At 38.2% G+C, this 26,646-nt stretch overlaps 2 protein-coding genes across 10 annotated transcripts in view; one reads left to right on the top strand and one right to left on the bottom strand.

Moving 5' to 3' along the window:
* On the top strand, positions 1–16,569 carry LOC145991566 (uncharacterized). Of its 2 annotated transcripts, XM_083127608.1 has the most exons (7): positions 1–88; positions 1,483–1,632; positions 2,587–2,656; positions 6,539–6,747; positions 10,216–10,300; positions 14,711–14,882; positions 16,334–16,463. In XM_083127608.1, exons 1-7 carry the CDS (start codon positions 73–75, stop codon positions 16,337–16,339), a joined length of 708 nt encoding a protein of 235 aa, XP_082983734.1. In that variant the 5' UTR covers positions 1–72; the 3' UTR covers positions 16,340–16,463. The 2 variants fall into 2 exon arrangements, with proteins under 2 accessions (XP_082983734.1, XP_082983733.1); XM_083127607.1 differs by lacking the exon at positions 14,711–14,882 and having other exon boundaries at positions 16,334–16,569.
* Positions 16,570–18,714: 2,145 nt separating this feature from the next.
* LOC145991177 (tumor protein D54) overlaps positions 18,715–26,646 on the bottom strand; it is a 98,968-nt gene continuing 91,036 nt past the window's right edge. For 5 of the 8 annotated variants that reach the window (XM_083127031.1, XM_083127030.1, XM_083127032.1 and 2 more), the window contains 2 exons: positions 25,721–25,907; positions 18,715–19,609 (listed from right to left, as the gene is read on the bottom strand). In XM_083127031.1, coding sequence (XP_082983157.1) covers positions 19,475–19,609; positions 25,721–25,907 — 322 coding nt within the window. In that variant the 3' untranslated portion in view covers positions 18,715–19,474. The remainder of the gene's footprint in view (positions 19,610–25,720; positions 25,908–26,646) is intronic. The other 3 variants (XM_083127026.1, XM_083127029.1, XM_083127027.1) reach the window with 2 other exon arrangements.

Below are 26,646 nucleotides of genomic sequence, written 5' to 3'. Positions count from 1 at the left end.
GTAGCCTAAATCTGAGAGAAGAAATTTGAAAATCTCAACTGAAATTAACCGTTGTACCTATTTCATGTAGCGATGAGTCGCTATCCAGGTAATCGTGATTATTCTTTTGTTTCCATTGTTTTGCCTTGTTTAGAACGTAAAATTGTGCGTCGTAGGTTTCAAAATAGACAATGTAGATTACTATAGTTCAACGATTTTAAATCGAAACAAGAGTTCATTGATTTTTCACTGGAGTAAAATGTCAATATCAATATGTTTATTCATCATTAAGCATTACAATAATGCAATAGATGTCGTCATTGGTACAAATATAAAACATAGGCTAATACAAGAATAGCATAAACAAACATACATAAATATATACAACGTGAGTATGGAGAAGACAAGTATTACATGTATTAAGACTTGTAGAAACTTAAATCATCAGAATGAATTAATTCATCTATTGAGTAGAAAACCTTCTCTTAGCCAGTCTTGCAGTACCCTAAAATTTTCAGGGAATGCATAGTGTGCTGTCTCTGGCAGCAGGTTGAACAGTATAATTCCTACGTCTTTGTAATAATTTTGTACTTTGCTTAACCTGTTTGATGGTGTGTCTAACTTATAACTGAACATTGGCATTGCCAGAATTTTTTTTTTTGGGGGGGGGGATCAGGCTATTGATAAAACTTGATTATTAAAAATAATAATAACAATATAATTATTACCACTGTTATAAGTGTTATTTTACAATGATAGCTATTGTAAGTTAATGAAAATAAATCAATTGTTATTCCAAAGTTATTTTTGTTACATAAATAGAAGGGCTTTGCTACTCGATGCAGCATGAGTGAATATCTAACACAACTGTTGTCCACTATTTTCTTACATTTAGTACAGTTCGTGTACTGAAATTCATAGTTATTGCATTTTGTTATTAACTTTTGCACACCTCGTTTAAGAAAAGCCTCTAAACCAAACTTTCGGTATAGACCTCACCATCATGAAGGCAATTGGGGTGCTACTTGGAAGCAATACTAACGAACCAATGGTGGGGATTGGGTGCCAACACTGGAGGGAGGAGGCAAGGACAGTTGATTTTTCTCTTGATAGGCAAGGCTCAGCATTATGAGGCCATAGTGCAGGGGCAAAAGTGGCATCAAGTTGGGGGGGGGGGTGTAATTGGCTCCCAAATCGTCGCTAGTGTAGTGAACTATGGTCTCGAAAGCCAAAACTTCCCTAAATTTTTTTCTCAAAGGTCCAATTTATGCTCATTTTCAATGTACATTTACTTTATTTTATATGATGCGTTTTCATTAAAAAGAAAAAATCTAAGTTCTGGAAAGATATCCACAGTTTGCTACTACAAATTTTGTCCCTTTTCAACAGAAATATTAAATGTCAGAAAATGCCATTCTCTTGTCCTTTTTGAGAAGGAATTTAGAAATGTAGAACAGAAATTTAGAGGGAGATTTCCTGCCATCATTGTGTGATTCTTTTCAGGTACTTCCAGCAAAAGCCATTCCCTTTCCAGTATCAGAACAAATTCACGTATAAACAGACTAGCAAAGCCAAAACAACCGCATCCTGACTATGTGGAGGACAAACCATCAGTCAACTGGTCAGATGTTCTCCCTCGGAGAAGAATACGAGGTAATTATTAAATGCATTGGAATGGTGTGATTATGAGCTACAGTGTTGCCAAGCAGCTTGGTGAGAGCTCAAGAATCTGGGTGTTCATGAGAACTTTTGGGGACCTACTTGAAGGTAATAACAGGAACCTCTGGCCAAAATGTAAAGAGGGAGAGGGGGGCAAGCCAGGAAGATTTTAGGGGTAAGCAAGGAATTTTTCCTGAAAAAACACTGCTTAAGTTTGAAGTTATGGCATTCCTGTAATGATCTGCATTAGTCTTTCATAAAAATTAATGAAAATAACTGACACTGAAATGAAATTGTATGAAATATACAAAATTCGGTTGATATTCATTTTCCAGGAGAAGGGGTGATCCCTATGGAGGCCATGATAATAGATAATAATATACATACCTATTCCTTAACTGCGTTCATGTTGATACTAATTTGGATCAAAGAGGCAGAAAATTAGCTTGGTTTAATATGCCTATTGTTGCATTAAACAATTATTTCTGAACATTGAAATTACATTTAACTTAAAAATAATACCAAGCTACATACATACATGCAAAAAAAGAGTTATCTTTTTGTAACTGTAATCACTATTTCTGAAGCAAGCATCACACATCTTCCGATTGATTGACTGAGTTTGTTTTAAAGTCCATGTCATGCACAGAAAGTGTAATTGGGATTGGACCTACAGTTTAAATTGAGATCCAAACCACTGTGTCTCCAGCAGGTATCAGACCCAGGACCCAGGCTCGTACCCAGGATTTTTTTAAGGGAGGGGCCAGATCTGTGTTATATATATATATAACATGGGCCCCTCCCCTGGGTACAGGCCTGCCAGGACCCCTTGATTACAATGCAACCACTATTCCATTGGGGATGTCATACATCTTCTGGATAGAAACCTTACACATATTTCGGTATATATATATGTTAATGGAAACTAAATTTATGTAATTCTTTCAGGTCCTTCCAAGCGATTGCTGGCGTTAGCAAAGAGCAAGAGAGATTTCAGTTTGCTTGATGAAAGGGACAGGTACGCTACACAGTACTGAGAAGATGATAATTCAAGATTTGTAGTGTCTATTTCTGGAAAAATAATTAGTTCAAAATATTTTAAACTAATAATGTACTAAATAATGCATTATGCAGATTTAAGCAATTACATAACTAATTTATAAAGGGAAAAGGTAAAGCTAACTTCCTGTACATTGAAACATGCCCTAAAGGCATAGGGGAGCATGTGGAGGTATCGGGTATAAATTTAACCCCTTCCCTGCGGCGACCTTGAAGGGAAATGAAAAAAGAATCATCTATATATAGACGTAACCGCAAATTTGCTTCATTGTAAACAATGCAAAAAAAAAAATAACTATAAAAAGTCTTTCCACAAAATGAAGCTAAGGTAAACAATCTATAATTAGACTCTTCTGCAAATAAACACTCCATACTAGGTAAGGTCAAAGGTAAGGTTCCTCCTGTATACAGTACCATACCATGAAGGCACATTTAGGGTATTTGGGGGTTGGGTCCCACAACATAATCTCGATCTCAGCAAAATTGGAAGTGATGTTATCAGCACCATGCTCCGGTCACCTTTACCCTCCAGGATTGCCCCCCAAGTATCCATTTATTTGAGGCTGGATGAGGCCCAGAGCCGCTTTATTCATGGACAAAGCCGGTAAAATTCCGACCTTAGAACACCCACCCTAAGAATCGAACCCAGGTCCCCTGAATGGTAGTAAAACACCTACCATATTGGAAAAAAATATTTTTCAGCAACTGATAATGCATTAACAATGAATTGTTTGATTGCCAATAGCCCACATAGACTACTAAAAGCACAAAAAAATGGTGTCTATAAAAATGATTTGCCGCAATACAAGAACTGTTAATTTTAAAATACCGTCTTGTCTTTATATAGACACTCCACAAAAAAGGCCCATTTTTGGAGTGTCTATATATAGCTCCGCTGCAGTTAATGGGTTAACCATGAGAAATAGTACCCCTCTCTTAAGGAAGTTCTAATCTGTCAATAGGTTGAGCCATATCTTTTTTTTGTACCTTTTCAATTTATTTACAAACAGATATTTCAAAGTTTGTTTCTAGGTCCCATTTATGCTCAGGTAGGCTAATTGGGGCTGGACCTACAATTTAAAGTAGGATCCACACCATTGTGAAATGTGCCTCCACCCTAGACCTCTTGAATACAGCTTTCACACTATAACATCATGGAGGCACCAGTGGTGGATCCAGAAGTTGGAGGGGTGAATTCTAGTTGGGTAACTCACTTAATTGATTGATATGTTGTTTTAAGTCCACTTTATGCACAGTTAGGCTAATCGGGACTGGACCTACAGTTTAAAGTGGGATCTGATCCACTTGTGCCTCCACCGGGTATCGAACCCGGGACCCCTTGATTACAAGGCGACGACGCTACCACTGCGCCATCGGGGAGGCCCCAACTCACTTAATTGAGAATCAATTCTAATCTACATTTGCACTGTTTTGTACAAACAATATATAGTACTGTGGACAGAGGCGCAACCACAAATTTTTGTCCGGGAAGGGGGGGGGGCAAGTACTAGGATAAACGTACAAATAATAATAATAATTAGCAATAATGATAATAATAATAAAATTATATTATTACTGTTATTATTATAATAACATTATTATTAGTAGTAGTAGCAGTAGTGGTGTCAAAGACGTTATTATCCTTGTGAAATACTCAAAACAGGGGTAGAAGTCGGTGCTAAAGCATTTCTGGCTCTGAACTTAATAAGAGCAAGAAAAACAGGTATTGCAAGCGAAGCGAGCAAGAAAATTTTCCAAAATGAATTTTTATTATACATAAGATTTGAAATTTGTGGTGGTAATTGCCCCCCTGCAGGTACCTTTGGCTGTCAATGTTTGGCCCCTAGAACTCATATCCGTCAAAGGTTGAAGGGGGGGGGTGATGCTCCCGTCTGTGGTTGCGCCACTGACTGTGGATAGGAACCAAGCTGACCTCCACGTTCTAGAGATTAGCGTATTGTTTTGCAAAAATACAGGTCCAGAGACAGAATAAATGTTCATTATTGTATGATGATACCATATTTCCTCCCATTGCCATGCTAAACAGAATAAAAAGACAAGGAGTAAAGTGAATCCTCAAAGAGCCAAAAACCTATTATCTGAAGAGGTCTCAGGTTCGATCCCCTTTTGAGACATATTCCACAGTGGTTCTGATCCAAAGCTGTAGGTTCAGTTCCGATCAGCCTATCATAAGCATCAAGTAGACTTTAATGAAATTTTAACAGGCATGAGAAAATATGTTTCTAAACTCAGGCATAAAAGATGAACATTAAGTTTTCAAAAAATCAGGAATATTATTATATAAAAAAAAGGGGCAGTTGAGAAGGGTGATCACCCCCAGGGGTGCCCACAGGGGGGTTTCATGATGCGCCTGCGTCATGAAAATTCTTGGGGGGGACAAAATTTTATACCAATTTTATATCTTCACACAAAAATGGGGGGATCTTATACTTTGATTGACTTGTTATTGATTTTTAGATTTGGTAATTATGTTTAGTTTTTCTACCTACCTGTGGGTGATCGCGGTGATAGGGTTGAAATGAAACACCACCTCTTATGCCCTTAGAATCGGTTTGGATGGGAGGGGGGGGGGGGGAGACGTGCTTTTCGCATTAATACAAGGTTGGTCGAGCAGACAAACTGTGCAGAATAAGGTTGACACTAACAATGACAGTGAGCCTAAAGTATCTAAAGTAAACATATATTGCTTAAATATGTCTGTATAATACAGTGACGCAACCAGAGAGGAGGCTGGGTGTCATTGCCCCCCAACCTTCGACGGAATTCAATTCTAGGTTAGCAAGGGGAGGGCACGGAGGAGCAATTACTCCTTCGATTTCAAATTTTATGCAAATAAAAATTTATTTTTTAAAATTTTCTTGTTTGCTTTGCTCGCATTATCTGCTTTTCTCGTTTTCGTCAAGTTCAGAGCTGTAGCTAGGGGTGCCGGGAATAGCCATGGGTGCCGAATGATCTAAAAAAAAAAAAAGTTGTAAAAGAGAGAATGCCATGGCGTCCAGTGAAATTATTTGCACCCTATTAAATCAACATTGTTTTCAATTGCAAAAATTGGATCTAAAAATGTTCTTCCTCGCTTCGCTCGCATTCTACTTAGTTTCTGTAATGTAATGTATTTAAATAATATGTGTTGTATATTTGTATTGAATAAGCTTTGAATACGTACACAATTTAGTGTTAGCTTGTTGCATATGTATTTTCTATTTTATGACGCTCCATGTTGCATATGTGTAAAACATATGTTGTACACGAAAGTTACACATGTATCTTCGAAATGCATTTATCATTCATTTTCTGCCATTCAAAAATACAGTTTGTGTGCTTGATTTCCATTATTAGCTAATGTGAAATTGATGGTGTTGAAAAAATATTTAAAATCTTTTGTTCCAAACAAGTGTTTTAGCACAGACTTCTACCCCTTTTTTTGCGTAAGTTATGAGGATAGCGTCGTCTTTGATACTACAGTAATAATAATAATAATAATAATAAAGCCATTATTAGTTATTATTATTGGTACGTTTATCCTGGTACTTGTCCCCCTCCCCCCTGACAAAAAATCGTGGTTACACCTCTGGTACTATATTTTTCCGCAAATTTTGTGACAAAAATAATTTGAGTAATTAATTCGGCATAAACAGGGGGAGGAATGTTCTACCTTTTTGGGGGGAGTGCATCATGGGCCTTGGGGAGATGGGCACCCCTGATCACACCTATCGCCCTCCCCATGGATCCGTGCCTGGGGGCATGTTATTCAATTGATTTATGTTTGTAATGTTATTGTCATAAGCATGAAATGATAATTAATTATGTGTCTTGTTCTTAGTAAGCTGCCATTCTCAATAGAACGAAGTGTCCTGGATGTTGTTCTAACAGAACGTATCATACAATTAGCACAACCCAAACAATGCCATCCAAACTATCAAAAACCAAAACCTGCCACTCCAAAAGTATCGGATGGTGCCCTTAGCTATGTACCAAGTCAACGGATTGAGCGACTAGCACAACCTCGCGTTAAGCCAGAAAATCCTGATGGTAAGTACACTCAAAAGTTAATCTCTCTCATACATATGAAGACGTCTTTTGTTTCTTGTGTCACAAGTGACCCTTCTGGTGCTTGACTGATAATCTCACTCTACAAAGGTTCTGTGTTCAAGTCCTGGTAAAGGCATAGACAATGTTTTACACTTGTTTCTGTCTAATCAACGTTCATCCTAACATTGAGTCCATGAAAAATAAAACATCCTCTCTCTTTCACTCACACACTCTATGCCAGGGATGTCCAAACTTTTTCTATGCAGGTCCAGTACTTGAGGAGTTGGTTGAAGACCATATTGCATTCCATTTACACTGAAGATAATGCCTGCAAATAAAATTAGAGGTTTTATAAGTACTAAGGCACACTGGGTGTGGCCCACAGGTTGTTGTTTTGATGAGACTTCTCCATGCTGTCACTGTACAATGACAAATTTTCACAACATGTGGAGGACATCAAGGCAAACAACTTTTGTTCTGTTTCTAAATAATCATGCTATACAGTTGCAGCGTTGCCACTGACATTTTTTTTAAAAAAAATCAGCGTAAGTATTAAAAGTGATACTATGCAAAGTAGGGACGCGCAAGATCCTGAAAAGTCGGTACTTGGATTGGAAAAAAAATTTCTGTCCCGATCCAACCCTAGCTTTGGGAAATGATTTCCTGACTTTTCGCCACACCGAACAGTTGAGAAATTCCAAATGATCATGTTCAAAAGTGGTTAATTCTCAATGTTTTCTGCATTGTAAGTGTCTGAAACTTCTCGCAAATTGTTAGCTTTTATTCCAGAAATGCAGAAACAATCACAATGGGAAATGTGGCATGTAGAATTTTAGACTTTCACAGTGTCAGGAACATTCGAACATTTTTCATCCCGACTTGGTTTGGAAGTTGCAAATGTTTCCCATCCCAACCAAAAAATCTGTCCTGCACACCCCTAATGCAAAGGAAACAATATTGTGCCAACCAAGATGCCAAAATTGTGAAGTAATGTGTAACATCAGACATAAACATGTTACCTTTCGTATTTGACACCAGTGTCGGATCTACAAGCTACAAAACCCTACAGTTCAGGGGGGGGACAAGTAAGCCTTAAATATGTAAGTAAAAAATGAATATAGTTACTCACGGGTACAGAAACTAATACAATACAATACAATATATCCAGGTAAAGGTACAGTCAGTTCCAGATCTACAAACTGAAAAATCCCACATTGCCTTTAGGGGGCTCTCAGTCATTGATATAGTAGAGGGTTCATATATGTGTATGTAAAAAATAAACGTAGTTACTCAGGGGTACAGAAACGAATACAATATATACAGGTAAAGATAAAGTTCTCTGTGCATATAGCACTGTGCCATGAAGGCACATTTAGGGTATGTTGGGGTAGCGCCCCACATATTTTCGATGTCGGACATCTTGGAGGTGATGTGATCAGCACCATGCTCCAGCCACCTTTGATTTGAGGCTGGGTGGGCCCTGGAGCCCTTTATGCAGGGACAAAGAGGATAAAATTCCAACCTTAGTTCACCCACCCCGGGTCTCCCTCGTGACCGTCAGACTAGAATCAAATCAGGCTAGAATTTCACGAGAAATGCAGTAGTGAAGGTTTCTTCAACCTATCTTTAATCAGGAAAAAGTTATGATTGTAACAAATGTATCATTTTCCAGGTGTGAGAAAACAGTGTCATATATGTATCACATCACCCCCTTCCCATTTAAAAATTTTGAGTTGAATTCAGTTTGGCGGCCCTCCGCTTGGAACACACAAATGTGGTTTCCCCTAAGACTTTTGAAGAATGACCCTCTAGGTCCTTATATGTGACTTTGTCAACACAAGATCAAGAATTACACACACACACACACATTATAAATATATGTGTGCGTGTGAGTGTGTAAAGTTAGGTAGGTAGGTAGAGGGGGCCTTTGGTAATATTTTGCATCGGGGGTGGCAAGATTTGTAGATCCGGCACTGTTTGACACTTTTGAAAAGTCGAAAGTTTGGTTGTCAAGTCAGAGTGCCTAATAGGGACTATGAGCTGCGAAAGTTCAAAAGCTTATTCGTGTATTGTTAGTTCGTGTGTATAATTACACACACACACACTTAAGAGATACTGTCACAAGTTAAGTTTTCTAACTGGTTAAAAGAGTAGACACAAACATATATTCTGCAATTATATATCCTGCTTTAATCACCTGGTTGATTGATTGATTTTGAAATTATGGGTATGTCATCACATAGGTTATTTGTGTCCATCACATAATATGAGAATATGAGGATAAGCCCCTTAACCAAAACAAAGTTGAAGACACAACCCTAACGAGAACAAAATATGTCGGTTAAAAATTTTCTCAATCAATTGCTAAAACTAATACTGTCATAGACTACTACCAACAACTAAAACTATACTATCTCCGAGGATAAAATCTGCTTACCCTAGATAAAAGCTGAGGCTGTAAAGGGACACTCAGCATACACAAGGACAACACAATCCCACAAAGGATTATACTGGCTGTGGGTCCAGGTGCCAGAGACTTGTTGGCCGGCAAGTTACCCGGATGTACTCTGGCAAGAATTCTTGCTGTCTGTGATGCTACGATACACTGTAGTAACGCCCATATTAAATCTACAAGCCACATCTTTCAGTTGTCTAATTCCGTCATAGGCACCCGCAACTATACTAGTGTCCAAAATTAAAGCAACAAACAGAAATCCTTTCCTTGTGTGATTTTTTTTGTTGATAAATTTGCCAAGTTTAACCTGTTGCTATCGTGATTTTTTTGTTGATAAATCCTGGCACATTAAAGTTAGTTTATTTTCTATCTTAAACCAGTTGTCTACGAGATCATAAATATTACTATCGCCTGATCGTATTATGTGGTCAAATGGACAAACGGGAAAGAATTTCAGTTTGTTGCTTTACTTTTGGACATTAGTGTAGTTTCGGCTTATAACTTTTTTATGAGGTTTCCGGATCATATTGGTACTTGGGTCAGCCTCCATCCACCCTGCCAGTTGAAACCATATGTACAGTGTAGTATTGCTCGGCAAATTGTCCAAGACTATTTTCATTACTTTTTCTCTTGCATCCTACGTGTTTTTACGCAAAGATTTTTTATGTATGCTTGTGCAGAAGTTGTCAACAGCTTGTTTTGAGTTTTATTTTAATTCTTGAAGCTCTTATTGGGTCAAATAAAGTGCACGAACATGGTAATGGACAATTTGCACAGTAATACTCATGGATCCCACTGTACTATATAAATATAATGACATAACGTATTAATATTGCAGCATTAAACAATTATAATTAATATATTTTAGAAGTGTGACGAGCACTTTCAACGAGGGTTACTAAAACATATTCTGAAGTAGTAATGTCAGGTCTACCATAATTACACCAAGATGCATATTACCTATTTGCATCATGTATCAGACTAATATATTACTTTCTATTCTTGCATTGCAGATCAGTCTGACAAGAAATTCTCACCTTTAAACATAATGTTTGAATACAGCAAAGGTGACATCTCAATACAAAAACTACTAGACAGGTATTTTGATTTTTCTTAGTTTAACAAAATAATAGTTATAAATAATAAAAATTCCCATGTTTTCACACGTATCTCCAAGATTGACACCACCTATATACATAATAAAGTGCTTGTTACTCAATTATAAGATTCCAATACATATCCATATTAATGTTGCTATTGAAAAACTGAATTATACTAGATTTATAAAATAAATTTATGGTTAAATCATAAATATTAATATAATGACAGGTGACATTATGCCTTAGGATCAGTGGCATATTCTCCCATGTAATCTGGTTTATCGTCAATAAACCAACGTTTTTCATACACAGTAAAACCTCGATAATCGAGACCCCGATAAGCTGGACTTCGCTTAATCCAGACAGGCAAAAGAAAAAAAAAAGCAGCAGAATGCAAGTTTTCAAATGTGACTAGAAGTCAACAAGAGAACTTCCCAAAGAAAAGGCAGTCAACCACTGATGAAATTCTGTTTCCAGCAGAGTATGTACTGTACTGTACAGTGTATTTAAGCATATGCCCTTTAAATATATCATAATAAACATGTTTTGTTGCTATAAACGGAGTTTTAATGCACTTTCTACTGTTCCTTTAGGTTATTTCAGTTAATCTGGACTTTCGTTAAACTGGTCAACTTATCCCCCCCCCATTAGTATCGATTAACAAAATTTTACTGTATATAGAAATTTCAGGAAAATTTGAAATTGTCAAGACTTCAGTTTTTGTTTTATTTGCATGCCTGTATTGGTGTTTTATTTCTATTACAACTAATTAATATATAATAAATATGTACAATAAATAAGAATTATTGTGGTAATCCAGGTCAAATTTTCAGAATATGCCACTGCTTAGGATGATTGATTGAGTTGGTTTTTTAAGTCCACTTTATGCACAGTAAGGCTAATCGGGCTGTGCCTCCACCGGGAATCGAACCCGTGACCCCTTGATAATGAGGCGACGACGCTACCACTGCGCGATCGGGGAGGCTGTTTAGGATGAATCATATGTACAAGGGTTTATCAAATGGAAAGGTACAAAACGACACTGTCGGTGTAAATTAATACTTTATTCAAGGTATCCTCCATAGGCCTGAGCACATTGATCCCATTGATGAATGAGCCAAATGATCCCTTTTTCCCAGAATTCCTTTGGCCGTGACGCGACCCAGTCCTTCACAGCATCCTCGAGTTCATCGTCCGAGGTGAAGTGATTTACTTTGAGATGCTTTTTCAGGGGACCAAACACATGGAAGTCATGATTGATTGATTGATTGATTTAATTTATTTTACTTCGCGTTTTGTGCCTCTAGGCTAATTTGCGAAGATGGGGATGAGTGATGAAATGATGAATGGACATTCACAAACAACCAAGCCCGACCGGGATTCGAACCCGGGACCCTTGGCGTCGCAGCGCGATGTGCTAACCACTCGGCCACAGGGTCGGGCAAACACATGGAAGTCACAGGGGGATAAGTCCAGACTGTAGGGCGGATGGTCTAGCTGCTCCCACTTGAACCTGGCCAGTTCCGCGTGTGTGACCCTGGAGACGTGTGGACGTGCGTTATCATGGAGCAGAACCACACCCTCCGTGAGCAGCCCCGGTCGTTCGTGTTCCCCGTAAATGTTCACCATCCGGCGATGAATATCGGCCGGTTTAACACCTTCCGCTGTCAGAAAACGGATAACGCCTCGCTGCTCCTCAACAGTCAAATTTGCCAATGTTAACGCCATCCTGTCCGAACACTCACTGCCGCATCACTTGGACGGTGCTCTGGATCGGAGCCTCCGCTCTCTCCTGCGCATGCACGTTCCCCGGTATGCTCCGATGCCGCGTGGCGATTCCAATCGCACCCCTACATATCACGCTACGTTTTCCCATCGCGGCATCGGTATTATATAAACGATTCCGTTATTACGACGTTTCGTACCTTTTCATTTGATCAACCCTTGTAGTATTTATTACAATAAGTGACATATAATAGAATTCTAAAATTATTTGGTATCTTGAGAGTCTAGGAAAAATTGTTTAAAGATCAATTAAAAGAAAAAAAAGATCCAGACTCAATTCCAGGAGTCCCTCCACCCTTTTGTTTTACTCCCTAAATGTTTTGACTAGTAAACATTAGTTTTCATGAGGAAAGAGTTAAAATTCTCTTTCTGCTGAAATTGCATGACTGGCAATGTTACTAAGATGTTCACATTAAGAGAGGTCAGTGGCGTGGCGTGGATTTTTAAAAGTATTACCGGTTATCAGTAGGACATTTAAGGGAGACTTTGGCACCTCCCCACCTCATGCCACCCCACCCCAATGTCTTCCAAGTAGTTCATGTAATATTAATCTGGTACGTATGCAGTTCAATACTAGATTTTGGTAAAGTTATTAATCAGGAAAAAAAATGTTGACATAAGGACTAAAGTGTAATCGCAAACATTGGTTGTTGACACAATAATACGTAATTTGATACTTACAGAAACATCGAAGGCTACTTACAGAGCAGATCAATCCGACTTCGAAAATAGTTATATGATGCTGGGATCCCAGGTACGAAACCTAGCTTGGGCATGGGCGTTTGTGATGTCTATTCATCAATTTAATCATATCATCACTCATTCCCATCTTCGCAAATTAGCCAAAAGTAGCACAAGCGAAGCAAAATCAATCAAATCAAAAAAATTCTATGATGCTGTCATAAAGCGAAGTTTTTCATTTGAATTTGAATTTTTGGGTGCGTCATGGTCATGGTCCACGTTATCCACATCTGAATTAGACACGTTTTTTTTTTCAGCCGAAAATAGAGTACATGGCTAACAAAAGAGTTTCGACAACTGCACACATCCACATAACCTCGGATAGTAGTTATACCACGAAACATTGAAATGTCGGTCATATCCAGCAGAAGACTTGGTTTTTAAATTGTTCAAAATAGGCTTTGGCCTCCCTTCGCCACAATTTCGATTTTTTCTGCAAAATAACGAACCGAAAGATTGCTTCAAAATATCTTCTATCGCACGATTACACACACTGTCCAGATAGGATGAACCCGCCACCTCGGAACTCGGAGCAAGCTTCATAAATTAATTGACAATGCCCGAAAACAACATAAAGACGAAAGACACCAGTCACAAAACTCCCACTGCACAGTCCCTCCCACAAACCGGTTTACTTTTGTAACACGTGAAGCACCCTCCTTGCCCCCTCCCGTCTCAGCATCAGCCCATCCCCAATATTTCCTTCGGAACCTGCAAGAAGTCCAGTTCTACTAATGTTGCCATCTTAGTTCTTTTGAAACCAGATTTGCCCAAATTGCGAAACTTTTCGTTTCAAATAAGACATATGTAGAGTAGATGTAGTCTTCATCTGTTTCCTAACCACTCCCACTCCCATGTTTTGCTAAATCCACTGAAATCTCATTTCTGACACCACTTTGCTACCTTTAAGGCTTTCGCTTTATAGGATAATCGTGACGATGAGGATGCATGGTGAATTATTGAAATAAAATTATTATTTCTTTGTGTATGTAATTATTAATTTTTATAATTATGTAAGTAAAATAATAACAACGAACATTGAAATAACCATTTCTTGCTGAGGATTCGAACCTGCGACACCTGACACTTCAGATAACAATCGGGAAATTATGCTTGTAAGTATTGTTTTCACCCAAAAACATTGCTTCAATCCGAAATTATTGCATTCCTGAGACAACGTATGTCAATCTCAATCAGTATTATCAACAATTATCACAAATTCCTGTAACCAAAATAATATTATGTGTGTGAAATATAGAATTTTAGGTTGACATTTTTAGAAGGACAGCGGACCCCTTGACCATACCCATCCCTCTCCTCTCCTCCTCGCCCACTTGTGCCTCCACCGGGTATTGAACCCGGAATCCTTTGATTATAAAGTGGCGACGCTACCACTGCGCCATCGTTCGCCAGTGTGACTGGACACCTTCAGAGTAAGATAGACCCGATTAGGCGACTTAGCTCTTTTCTGTCAATTGAATATGGCAACACTGGTATGTTTCCGGTAAGGATCACCGGCAACTGCACTGGCTCAACAGGCATACCATAAACCCGCCTCCTCCTCCCACGGTCAGTCTTTGCCGCAACGCGAAGTCTTCCTTGGGTGGGCTCAGGGCCCTTTCCTCATGTTGCCTGTGGAGGGTACCGGATCAGTCCTCCTCTTCGCTTTTGCCGGTGTCAGAAAAAATGTCAGTCTGCAATGTTTACTTTACGACAATATTACCAGTTTATGTACGTAATAATATTTTAAGACGGGTTCTTCAATTCTTTATATTTTGGTGTTACCTGCGGTAACAGCGGCTACATGCACGCCACGCCTCTGAGAGAGGTGAAAGGTGGAAATCTGGTCTGATACTTAACAGGATTCTAACTCCCATTGCAGCACCAGACGGATCATTTACTCAAAAACTCCAGATCGCTTGTCAGAATTGGCACAACCCAAATCTACACCATTAGGATATGAACCACCAAAAAAGATCACTACGCAAGTACCAAAACGGGCTCTTCTCTACACACCAAGTCAAAGGATTATTGAATTGGCAAAGTCAAGGAAGGTAAATACTTATTATACAAACAAAACATAAGTAGACTTTTTTTTTTTTGGTAATATGCAGTGTACCAGCATTTTTTCTACCACAAATAAACACATGTAGTGGAACCTGTATTTTGCATTTTCATGCATTTTAACTTTCATTGTCTCATGGAAAATGTAAAATCAATGTTTCATTGCATGATCATACAACGATGTGCAAGCATAACATAGAAATTTTTAAGAGCTCTTATGGAACACTTTGTGATAAAACAACCCTTTGGGGTCAAGTCCTGCTAAGCAACTTTATGTTGAGCAATGCATAGTCACAGACTTTCTAAACTAGAGTTCATAGCTCGTACATAGATGAATGGTTAGGCAGTTTCAGATTCTATCCAGTCTGAACAAGAGTTTGAAAGGTGCAAAATTTGTCATACATGCCAACGCACCCAACAGATTTTAACTCATTCATTCATTCTATTTACAGAAGTGATGATTATGTCATAAAGAGTCAATTCAGTTTCTTTTTTGCGCAAAGTGAATAACTCGCATCTGTTAAGTATTCTACAATGTCTGACTAACAATGACAAGGACTAACATGTCTGAGAGAATTGCCACTAAAATAATTCTCTAAAATATCTATTTGCATTTTCTTATTTTACTTTATTTTTCTGCATCTTTAGGATAATTGCAATGTGAGCATGAACGAAGATTACATGAAAGTGATAAAGGATACAAAGGAAAACTCATGTTCAGACTGGAATTCAAACCCAGAACATTCAGGCACGTTGAAAACACACACTGAGACACCCCATAGACTGTCCATCTGGCCATGAAAGACAAGAATCTAATGAATCTCTTGAGATAGTGATGATTATGCATCACATGTGCAGCTTCAACACTGAAAAAAAAAACTAGTCTACTTTCGTCAGAGAAACTTTTAATCTTCGCAATTGTTTATCATCCATGTTCGGAAATGAGTTTTAAAAAATGTTTATATATTTTTGAGAAAAGCAGGCCTCACACTGTTTCTGAAGTTTTTCGTCTCTCCTTATCTTTTTAATGTGTTGTGAAAGTTCCTAATTTTGCACCTTTCTTAAGAGGGTCTTTACAATCCATTTTTCAATCTCTAAGGTAGGAGTTTTAGATAAGATGATTTTTCCTTGTATACCTTGAAGGGTGCACCTCACCCCCCCACCCCAACAGAAAGAATGAATTAATTACTTGATTTTTTTTTATCTACAGAAGTGATGATTACATTATAAACAGTCAAATAAGAAAAACGAAATTTTTCTTTGCTCAGAGCGAATAAAGCAAATCTCTCATCTCTTTTTTTCTTTCTTTAATGACAAATATTTAATAACCTGAATTTTTTAATTTTTGGCCTTTAAGATACAATTTAATCAAATATACAGAATGGTAAAATAACTAATCTTAATAAAGGAAAAAAAATAATTATTGAATTATTCATTTCAGGGATGAAAGGAGTAAGATGAAACCACCAAATTTTATTTGTATCTGGGAATGTTACGATGGATATCAAATGAATTTTAATTGTAAAATTTACTTTTGGTTAATTAATGATAATTATTTGTTGATCCATGTAATTTGTATTGAAATCACCCCTGTAAATTGCCAAATGAATTTGATGTATATTTTTGTTCTGTAATTTGGATAAGGGAATAAAACTCAGTATAGTTTGTTTTTGCTGAAGGAAATATGCATAAGCTTAAATGTATGTTGCATTCATGGGCATTCGGAAAGGGGGGGGGAGTCAACCAAAAAATATGTATTTCACACACATAATTTGATTTTAGGAACAATAATATGTGTTAAATATTGCATGAACACCATAAATTGAAATTTAAGCAATGCTTTTTTTAGGGAACAACACTATTTTGGGGGAAAGTGTTCCTAGTTTGCCACCCCCCTGAAAAAAATACCTTCCTTGTCCCTCCCTGGAAAAAAATCCTGCGGACGTCCATGGTTGCATTCAATTCTGAATTATATAGGAGATGCTGTTATGGGAACCTCTCAGAAACAGAACTCAAATCTATCTCAGGAATACCATATCTTATACAGGGTGCGGCAATGTAACTTCTTTTTTTGAAATTCGCACCATGCAGCCTGTAGAGGTCGTAGTGGGGAGGGAGTGGTCTCATTCGACAGGCGCGAGTGTAAAGTTTCGTTTGCGCCCGGTCAGTCGCCATCATGCGTTGGAACAGTGAGGAGCATGCATTTGCCGTCGAGGCCTACTTTATGAACGGATATTCTGTTATCGCAACCCAGCGTGCCTTCCGAAAGCGCTTTCATGTAGCCCCGTTGGGCCCTGTCCCGGACTGGAAATCAATTGTTACCTGGGTCACTACGTTCAGACAAACCGCGAGTGCGACAAGACGAAGAACAGGAGGCCCTCGGCCCATCCGATCACGTGAGAACATTGAGGCAGTGAGAGCTTCAATCTTGCGATCACCACGGCGTTCTGCACTCAAACATGCATCTGCCCTTGGCCCCTTGCGTGTTTTTTTTTTTTTTTTTTTTATTTTTTTTTTTTTATTTTTTTTAAATCCTGCATTTATGTTACCCGTCCAAGGACCCTCCAAGACCTGAAGGCCAACATCCGTCAAGAAATTGCCAACATTCCCGCTGATATGCTGGTTCGGGTCATGTAGAATGCCAGAAATCGGCTTCTTCAGTTTATGGACAATGGGGGGCGTCACCTCCCTGATATGATTTTCAAAACTGTGTGAAACATAACTTTAGATATGTACCTACAGTGTAAAAAAAAACATTAAACAATTCTAATTCATCACATGGGTTTTATTGCGTTCTGAAATAAGAAAGTTATGTTGCCGCACCCTTTAATGCTGCAGGTAATGGATATAACAGCTCACATAATAATCCGTGAGCTGTGCTGAGTCGAATGGTGTGTAGATGTTGAAGGGCACATAGTGGTGCACGTACGAACGTGTTTGCAGTGTCCATATCCAGACGTGGGTGGAGGCATGCCTTCTTGAAAACGGCGGACACTTTCAGCACATGCTCTGATCACAATCAACGGCGCACTATCCAAGGTACATCATGCATAAATTACGTTAATATCTGTACGGTATATTTCATACTACAGCTCATTTTGTCAGGTCGGTTCTATAAGAATCACCCTGTATTAGTCCAATAGCCATGTAACAACTCTCAAGACATTCCGTGTGAAAAGGATACGAGAAAAGTAGCAGGAAAATATTGTACTCCTTGTTCGATACAAAAAATTTGTCAAAATGAGGTGATAAGAGTGAAGTTGAGTGGTGTAAGGTGTAGCCCCTTCTGAAGTCACCCAATGTCAACCTTCCTTCCACGTAGTACACCCTGGACTGCATTTTGCTGACTAGTGAGGCTCTGGTGTCAGGACTCTCAGCCAGCACAATACTCTGTGGAGCTTACGCATGGTGTGTCATGCCTATATGTTTGTGCTTGTCCGTTCCACCTCATCTTATCAACATGCATCATCTTCGTTATCACCCAAAAGTGGCAGGAAACCAAAGTAAAATAAAACAAGTCAATCAATTAATCAAGAGCAAAGTTGAAAGGTACTGAAGAGAGATGAAGGCTCTAGCATGGATCGCACAATGATTAAGCCATTTTATGCACAGTAAGGTTAATTAGGACTGGACCTACAGTTTAAAGTGGGATCCGAACCACTTGTGCCTCCACCAGATATCGAACCCGGGACCCCTTGATTACAAGGCAACGACATCACTTTGTTTTGGCATCAGGTTCAAATTACACATACACCACCTCTCAAGGGTTAATATCCTGAAATAAAAAATCAGCCTTTACACATGAACACATAGAGAAACAAATTTATACATCAAATAAATGTCATTTTTATTCAAAAGAATACATTTAATATGTAAAATACATTAATTTGAAGTACTAAACCTAAAGTTCGACCACTGCAATGAGATTTCCAGATATCTATATAGAACAAATATTCATATACAATAATATATATATATATATATTCATCTCCAGTCTTTCTACAAAAAAGAACCTAATAATTGACAATACAGTTACTAAAAATTCCCAATAATTTGCTCTTACACAGATAACAAACTATTGACTTGAATTGAGACGGCATAATTGAAGAATTGAAGGACCGGGCAGGAATCAGAACAGACTTCCATTTCATTTTACGCATCAAACCATCTTTTTTCCTCAGACAACTTGACAGGAGCTCTTGAATCATTACACGAAACAATACACAGAATAGCTGTAGCTAAGAAATATAATTTATGACCCAATAACCAAAGAAAAAATTACGTAAAGACACATATTGCACCACATTTATGTTATTTACAAATATCTGTTATATTAGGAGTACACACCAGCAAAATGACTTCCGTCACTGTGCTTGAATGTTGTCTTCGAGAAAAAAGAATTACGTAGAACACTCGGAAGTGAACATCACAGTGAATTGACTATTTTTTCTTATAGTGTTAAGGCAAAAACTGGAAATTAATATGAAGCAGTGAGGACAAAGCAAACCCCCACCCTGGAACTAATAATCCAAATTTCCTGGACAAGGGTAACTTCCGCAGATTTCCATCATCTCCAGCTCCTCTATGAGACTGGCTTCTCCTCTGGAACAGTTGGTGTGGTTGGTGGCGTACCGTTTGATGTCTTTTTCACTTCGGTCTCCCTCAGGGCTTCGTCGAAACTCTGTGTTGAGTTGGAACGTGAAGTTCCAACTTTTGTCTGAAATGAGTAAGATTTCACTTTGCATTTTATGGATTGGACACTGGTAGCATTGGCACATTTAACCCTAGTTTATTAAGGGGAGAGGGAGGGAGGGAGGGAGGGAGGGGCTCTGCAAGGCCCACTATCTTTGTTTTAGGTAATTTATACTTCAAACATTGATTGATTTGATTATTTTGTTTCACTTTCCTGTCACTTTTGGATAATCTCGAAGATGAGGATGAGTGATATGATGAAATCGATGAAGGGACACTCGCAAAGAACACCCAGGTCCCTGATGCAGCCGCTGTCTTACCACTCTGCCATGGACGTCGGCTGTAGTATAATAATTTTTTTAAATTTGAAAATAAATTACATTTTCTCTTAAAGTGGTCCCAACTCCAACATACATGTAGTGCTCTTGTGCATAAAATAACAACAGTAACACAAATACAAGACAAGATTTATAACGTAGGTGTGTGCACACCCTCTGATGGAAGGGGGGGAGGCAAAAGCTTGGATGGAAGTTCAGTCAGGGGGATAAAACACACCCAATATCACTGTTTTACAAATGTATTGATGCTTACAAAACAGAAGCAAACCTAGGGTAGGCACAAACTTTTCAAAAATCCTATTTCTGTGCACATGTAGTGTTATTTTACATGTAACTATCTAGTGGAAATGGAACTTATATTTAATCCATGTAAAGGAAAGCCAATCAGATCCACCAATTTTTCCCATCACAACCACCACCAGAGGGTGTATACCATAACAGCCCAGTGCTACAAACTATGCTTCAAGAACAATCACAAATGTGTACACACGAGACAAAATCATAGCATGTCTTTTTTTCATGCTCCAAATTTTTGAACAGACGTCAGTCCTTCTTCAGGGATGGAAGGAAAGAAAGAGTCAAGGAAGGGTTAAAACACGATTAAAATAAATAAATACGTGTAAACGAGCTACTAAGTCTCACAGAAAAGGTAAATTAACTCCTTTACATGTATTTATTATACAACTGTGTCTTTTATTTCCCAAACACGAATGATTAAAATAGTTAAATATAATGAAAAAGTATACAAACACATCATCCATCTTTCTTTCCATCCCCAAAGGCCCAGAGAATAAAACAAGGTTACGTGTTATGACTTTATCTGTGGTTTTTAATTAAATTCGACGAGTAGTGAATTTGAATGTAATTAGCAGGTCGTTCAGGTAAACACACTTACTGCTAAAAGCACTTGAAACTACAAGCGAGGAATTAACCTTCATCCAGAACCAGTACGGTGCTAATTCAAGGTTCCCACTCTATTTGACAAAACAAATTTCCCAAATTTTCCAGGCATTTCAAATGAATATCTAGGTCTAATGATCTAATCTATAATGAGTCTAATGAGGCAAACAAGAAACTTATGAAATATCACCAGTTATAAATAATCAGTGTGATGTTGTGTATATATATAGTGAATAAGATTGTATTTCACTTCTCTTCATAATATCTGTTCTATCAACTTAGCATTTATAAACATGTGAAAAATCCATGGTCACAACAAATGATATGGAAAATACTTGAAAAAATGTGACATAAATTATGCTTTATCTTATTACCTTGCCACAAAAATAACTGTTTTAAAGTAATGCATTAGAACCATCACCTCATATTTTCGATAAATAAGAACACATATTTTTCACTTTTGGAACATCCAACTTGTTTGAAAATCAAATTCCTTTAAATTTCCTGCTATTGAATGAACTCGTACTGTTCGTGAAAATTCCAAATACCACATGTAAAATATAAGTGGAAGTTGAAAGAAGCATGTTTACAAAAATACAAAGAATTTTTCCCTATTCCGTTTGACAAGCTTGGGGTAAGTGCCCTTGGAAAGAGCTCAAAATCTGCTATAAAAAAGGTGAAATGAAATTTGTGTGTATTTGCATCCCTTTTCCTCACTACAAAAATATATTTTTCTACCTCAAACTGTTATAAATATTTAAATCCTTCTTAGTTTACAAGATTTCTTTCATTCTGTGTACTTACATAGTGTACTTCAGAAAGTCTACCATGGTGGTCAGTATTTGCATATTTGAACATGCTTTCTCAACATCGAACATAAATTTCATGCAATTTAACACATTTCATTACATTTTACATGCATTTTGTTATGAAGATTCTAAATATGGCAAGTTGAAGACAAGTATGCCATTCTACAAAACGTTTTGAATCAAATGACAAGAAATTTTAAAGGGCTCTGAATTTGTTCTTATATCTATCTAAAGATGCCATGTACCAAATTTAATCAAAATCTGGGATATCACATACCTTGGCTGGATATACAGGGTGTCTGGAGTGGAACTGACAGTTTTTAAAAGTGTGTTACTTTAATACGGTAAGGAGTAGCTAGAAACAAAAACATACATTTTGAAGGCAAACTCAAAAAGTTTTATTGGAAGCAGTTACAGCTTAGTATAGCTCCTAATGAGCTCAGTTTGTTGCATGGAGCCTCTATTCAATCTCCATCCACGTGTTCTGTAGCATCTGAGGGATTACAAATGCAAAAGCATTCTGAATACAGTCCTGCAGTTCTTGTAGATCATCTACCTTTTGGCCAGAATACACGATTTCTTAGATGTACCCCAAAGTCTAGAGGGGTAACATCAATCTTCTGCAGAATTTCAATGGCAAATGAATGTTTTTTTCAGCTTGTTATCTGGCATAATTTAGTGCAACACCGTGTATGCGTACAAACGTAACCTCTTGTGCACGACCTTCGTGAGCAGTGGACCTTAGAATTCCTATCTGCTTGCTTGCCTCTGGTACTGACTTCCATGGGCTATGCGTGCTTTATCCTGTACAGATGCCATTTTTTTTAAGTGACACTAGCGCCACCAGTTGTACGTGTATGAAAATTTGCTGAACCAAATGTACTACTGCTTTTGCAATGCTTTGTTAACAAAAAGCTCAGTTTGTTGAAATGTAATAACTATTTAAAAACTATCAGTTCCCTGTGTATTAGGCCTGAGCCAATACCCTTACTGATTTCCACCAATACCAATACTGATGCTTAGAAATTAAAAATGGTTCAAAATATTGACTAACACAAGTGAATAAGTATTCCACTCCAATTACATGCCTCCATTTACCAGGCATGTAACTGGAGTGTTTTTTTCGCACACAACTTCGAATTTTGCATAATTTTCAGGATATTTATATTCCATGAAAGTGTTGCATGGCATCAGCGAGTATTGGTAAGTAAATTCCAACCAATATTCTTCAATACTGTCTGATACATCTACATTGGCATCGGCTCAGCCCTTGTATTATATATACGAGGACTGGGGCATAAGTCACGGCAACTATATTTTTTTTGAAAGTTAAATGTTTGTACCACAATATGACAGTGGCGGCTGGCCAAGTGCAACAAGTGCAGATGTTTTCACCTAATTTTCAAATTAATATTGACATTTTTCATTTGCTTGTTAAATTAAACTATTTCTCAGCAGAACGTACGCGATAATACTCAAATTACGCCGCTCTGCGCTACGCACGTGAGTTCGTCGAAGAGCAAACCTCGCCAGGGTGCGGAAGACTTAGCCGGTTGTCATGGCAACGGTGACGTCACCTAGCGTTGGCCTTGAACATGGTGTCGCCCTCTACGTGAATCAGTTCTCTCGTCGGAGAAAACATCGCATCCAGTGCTTGTGGCAAAATCTTCGCGTTCTCGCGAGATCTTGTTCCGCGTGTGTGTTTCGCGTTTCCTATCGTGTGTTGTGTTCATGTGTTGAGCTGTGGTTTCTACAATGAACCCAGTAAATGACTTAGTGTGTAATTTGTTGCAGACACCATTTTCCAGATGGACGGATGAAGACAAAAAAGACGTTTTAAATTGGGGGGGGGGGGGCACTGGCACTTACTATTTGTTTTCATTGCCTATAAATATACTTCTTCACCTGTTATTTTAGGCACGAGCCGCTACTGCAATATGATTGTATGTCCTGGAGAACATGACACCTGTAGTATGTGGTGGACAGTGATAATTAATTGTTTAGTCAACTGCCGTTCCACAGCGTGAACAGCATTCATATATCAAGATAAGGGAGAGAAATGTCACAGGGAGCTGGTGGAATCTGTGGGGAATAGTGTCCTACAATAGTATGTGGTTCTTTTGTTCCTGTATTGCTAATGTATGCTTTCAGACTTGTAAACACATGTGGAACAATGCTATATTAAAGGATATTTTGCTCACTTTCCTATCCTACACCTGCATGGAGGTCTGCAGAATTATTTCCAGGGGGGTCAAAGGAGGCATAGTTCCCCCCTTAATTAGAAATTCTTTATTCATGGGCAAAGTTCTGCCTGTGGCCTCTCAAAAACCACTATTTTCGTTTGAAATTATCATGTTTCTTCAACGAATTTATAACAATTAAAAAATTATTGTGACCGAAATGAAATTATATATAATTTTTAGGTAGACATTCATTTTCCAGGGGTGGGGGCCATACCCCACCCCTTGTCCTCCTTCCGGACGTCTATGTACACCTGGTGCATATGATCTGCATTGTTCGTACATTCTACGGTACTCTAGACTGCCACCTTCCATTTGTATATTTTGGATTTTCATGCAGGTTGCAATGAGAAAATAGTTGCCATGACTTGGCATATTCCCTCGTATACGAGGGCCACTATTTATATTTTGAGCCTTGGCAACACTGATTGAAGTTAGGCACGATTTGACGTTTGCACGGAATCGTCTGGCATCATTGACCATAACGTACTTCAAATGTTTTGTCAATAGCTTCATTTGTGTTGTTTATGTTGCCTTGGAGATTGTGCGACAACAATAAAATGGCATTAACTCGTGAACATTTTTGTGTGATGATTTTTTACGATTTTCAACGTGGATTATCAAGACAAGAGTGCATCGATCAACTTACTTCCACATTTGGCGATGAAGCCCCATCCTTTGCCACTGTGAAACGCTGGTATAACGAATTTAATCGTGGCCGCCATTCGCTCACCGACGAGATTCGAGAAGGTCGTCCAAAATCAGTTGTTGTTCAAGAAAACATTGATGCTGTGCAAAACCTAATACTGCAAGATCGTCATGTGACATACTGTGAGATTGAGGCAACCATAGGCATTAGTTCCACCAGCACATATAAAATATTACATGATCATTTAGCTGTGAGAAGGGTATGTACTCGTTGGATCCCACACAATTTGACAAAAACTCAAAAAGACGCTCGCGTCAACTGGTGCAAACAAATGCTCAATAAATACAATCGTGGTGCTTCAAAAGACTTATATAAGATTATAACAGGTGACGAATCATGGATATATGCATATGAGCCAGAACGTAAACAGCAGTCCACTGTATGAGTGTTTCAAGATGAACCCAATCCAACAAAAGTTGTTCGCGCTCGAAGCACATCGAAACAAATGGTCGCCTGTTTTTTCAGGAAAACTGGTCATGTGGCAACTGTGCCTTTAGAGGAACGTAGAATGGTCAACTCTGAATGGTACAAAACAATTTGTTTGCCAGAGGTCTTCGGTCAAATACGGAAAACAAACATATGCCGTCGGATCATTCTTCATCAAGACAATGCCAGCTGTCACACATCTCGTCTAACAACTGACTTTATGAACAGTCAAAAAATCAAATTGATTGGTCATCTGCCGTACAGTCCTGATTTGGCACCCAATGACTTCTTCTTGTTCCCGAATGTCAAGAATAAATTGCGTGGACAACGATTTTCGTCGGCGGAAGACGCCGTTGCGTGGACAACGATTTTCGTCGGCGGAAGATGCCGTTGATGCGTTCAAAAACCATATTATGGAGGTGTCTCAAGAAAATTGGAAAAACTGCTTTGAAAAATGGTTCGAACGAATGCAAAAGTGTATTGACCATAAAGGAGAATACTTCGAAAAACAATAAAGCAGTTTTCAATGCCAAATTCCTGTTTTTTCATTGTTAGGCTCAAAATATAAATAGTGACCCTCGTACATATATAATAATTCCCCAACTTTTCAGAGTTCTCCGGGATTTCCAGGCCAGTGCAGTGCGAACCATTTAACCTAGTGTCTGTATTAAATCTTGACCAGAATAGAAAGAACCACAGTTATTTCAGTGCTACCTTTATAGACCCAGAAGTGGCTACCTTTACATTTTCATAAGCAGAGCCAACCCTCTCCTCCAGTGACCTGAACGAATCTGAGTTCTTAAGCTGGCCGATGCGCATCGACAGGTTGGAGCCCAACCCTCCCAGCAGGGTAGTTGCCTTCTCTGCCGTGCCCTTGAGGGCCGACTCTGTCTTCTGGTATCTGCAAAGAGAAAAAGAAAATCCCCGTTAAATCACAGTTCTTGCTCGAGAGCTAGAATCTGCAATGAAAGGCATCTATGAGAAACTCATCCACAACAACCACTCGATACAAGATAGATTTCCATTCCATTCTATCTTGTGAGGTGTTAGTGATATGTAGGGAACGGATTTTAAGGTGCAAAATTATGGTTGGGAATGGGAAAAAAAAGGTTCTGAAAATGTTACCAAAAAGGTGATGATAAAGTACCCTTATTCAGGCCTAAACCAGTTACACTAACATTCTTTATTCAACACTGTAGCAAATAACATAATTAGTAATTACATAAAGTAACCAGTATTTAGGAAGCATTTACTGCGTTTCAGGGGTGCCCATCCCCCCAAGGCCCATGATACACTCCCCCCAAAATGGTAGAACATCCCCCCCCTGTTTATGCCAAATTAATTACTCAAATTATTTTTGTCAGACAAAATTTGCAGAAAAATATAATACGAGAGGTGCAACCACAAATTTTTGTCTGGGGGGGGGGGCAAGGACCAGGATAAACGCACCAATTATCATAATAATAATAACATTAATAATAGCTTTGTTATTATTATTATTATTATTATTATTACTCCTACTACTAATACCAGTAGTAGTAGTATCAAAGATGTTATTATCCTCACAAATTACGCAAAAAGGGGGTAGAAGTCTGTGTTAAAGTTTTTGTTTGGAACAAACTACTTGAAATATTTTTTAC

The sequence above is a fragment of the Lepisma saccharinum genome, chromosome 8 (genome assembly GCF_977018435.1).
Source record: "Lepisma saccharinum chromosome 8, izLepSacc3.1, whole genome shotgun sequence".
In the NCBI taxonomy this organism is placed as follows: Eukaryota; Metazoa; Arthropoda; class Insecta; order Zygentoma; family Lepismatidae; genus Lepisma; species Lepisma saccharinum.
The sequence above is the reverse complement of the archived record's forward strand: the minus strand, read 5'-3'. Positions and strand labels throughout refer to the sequence as shown.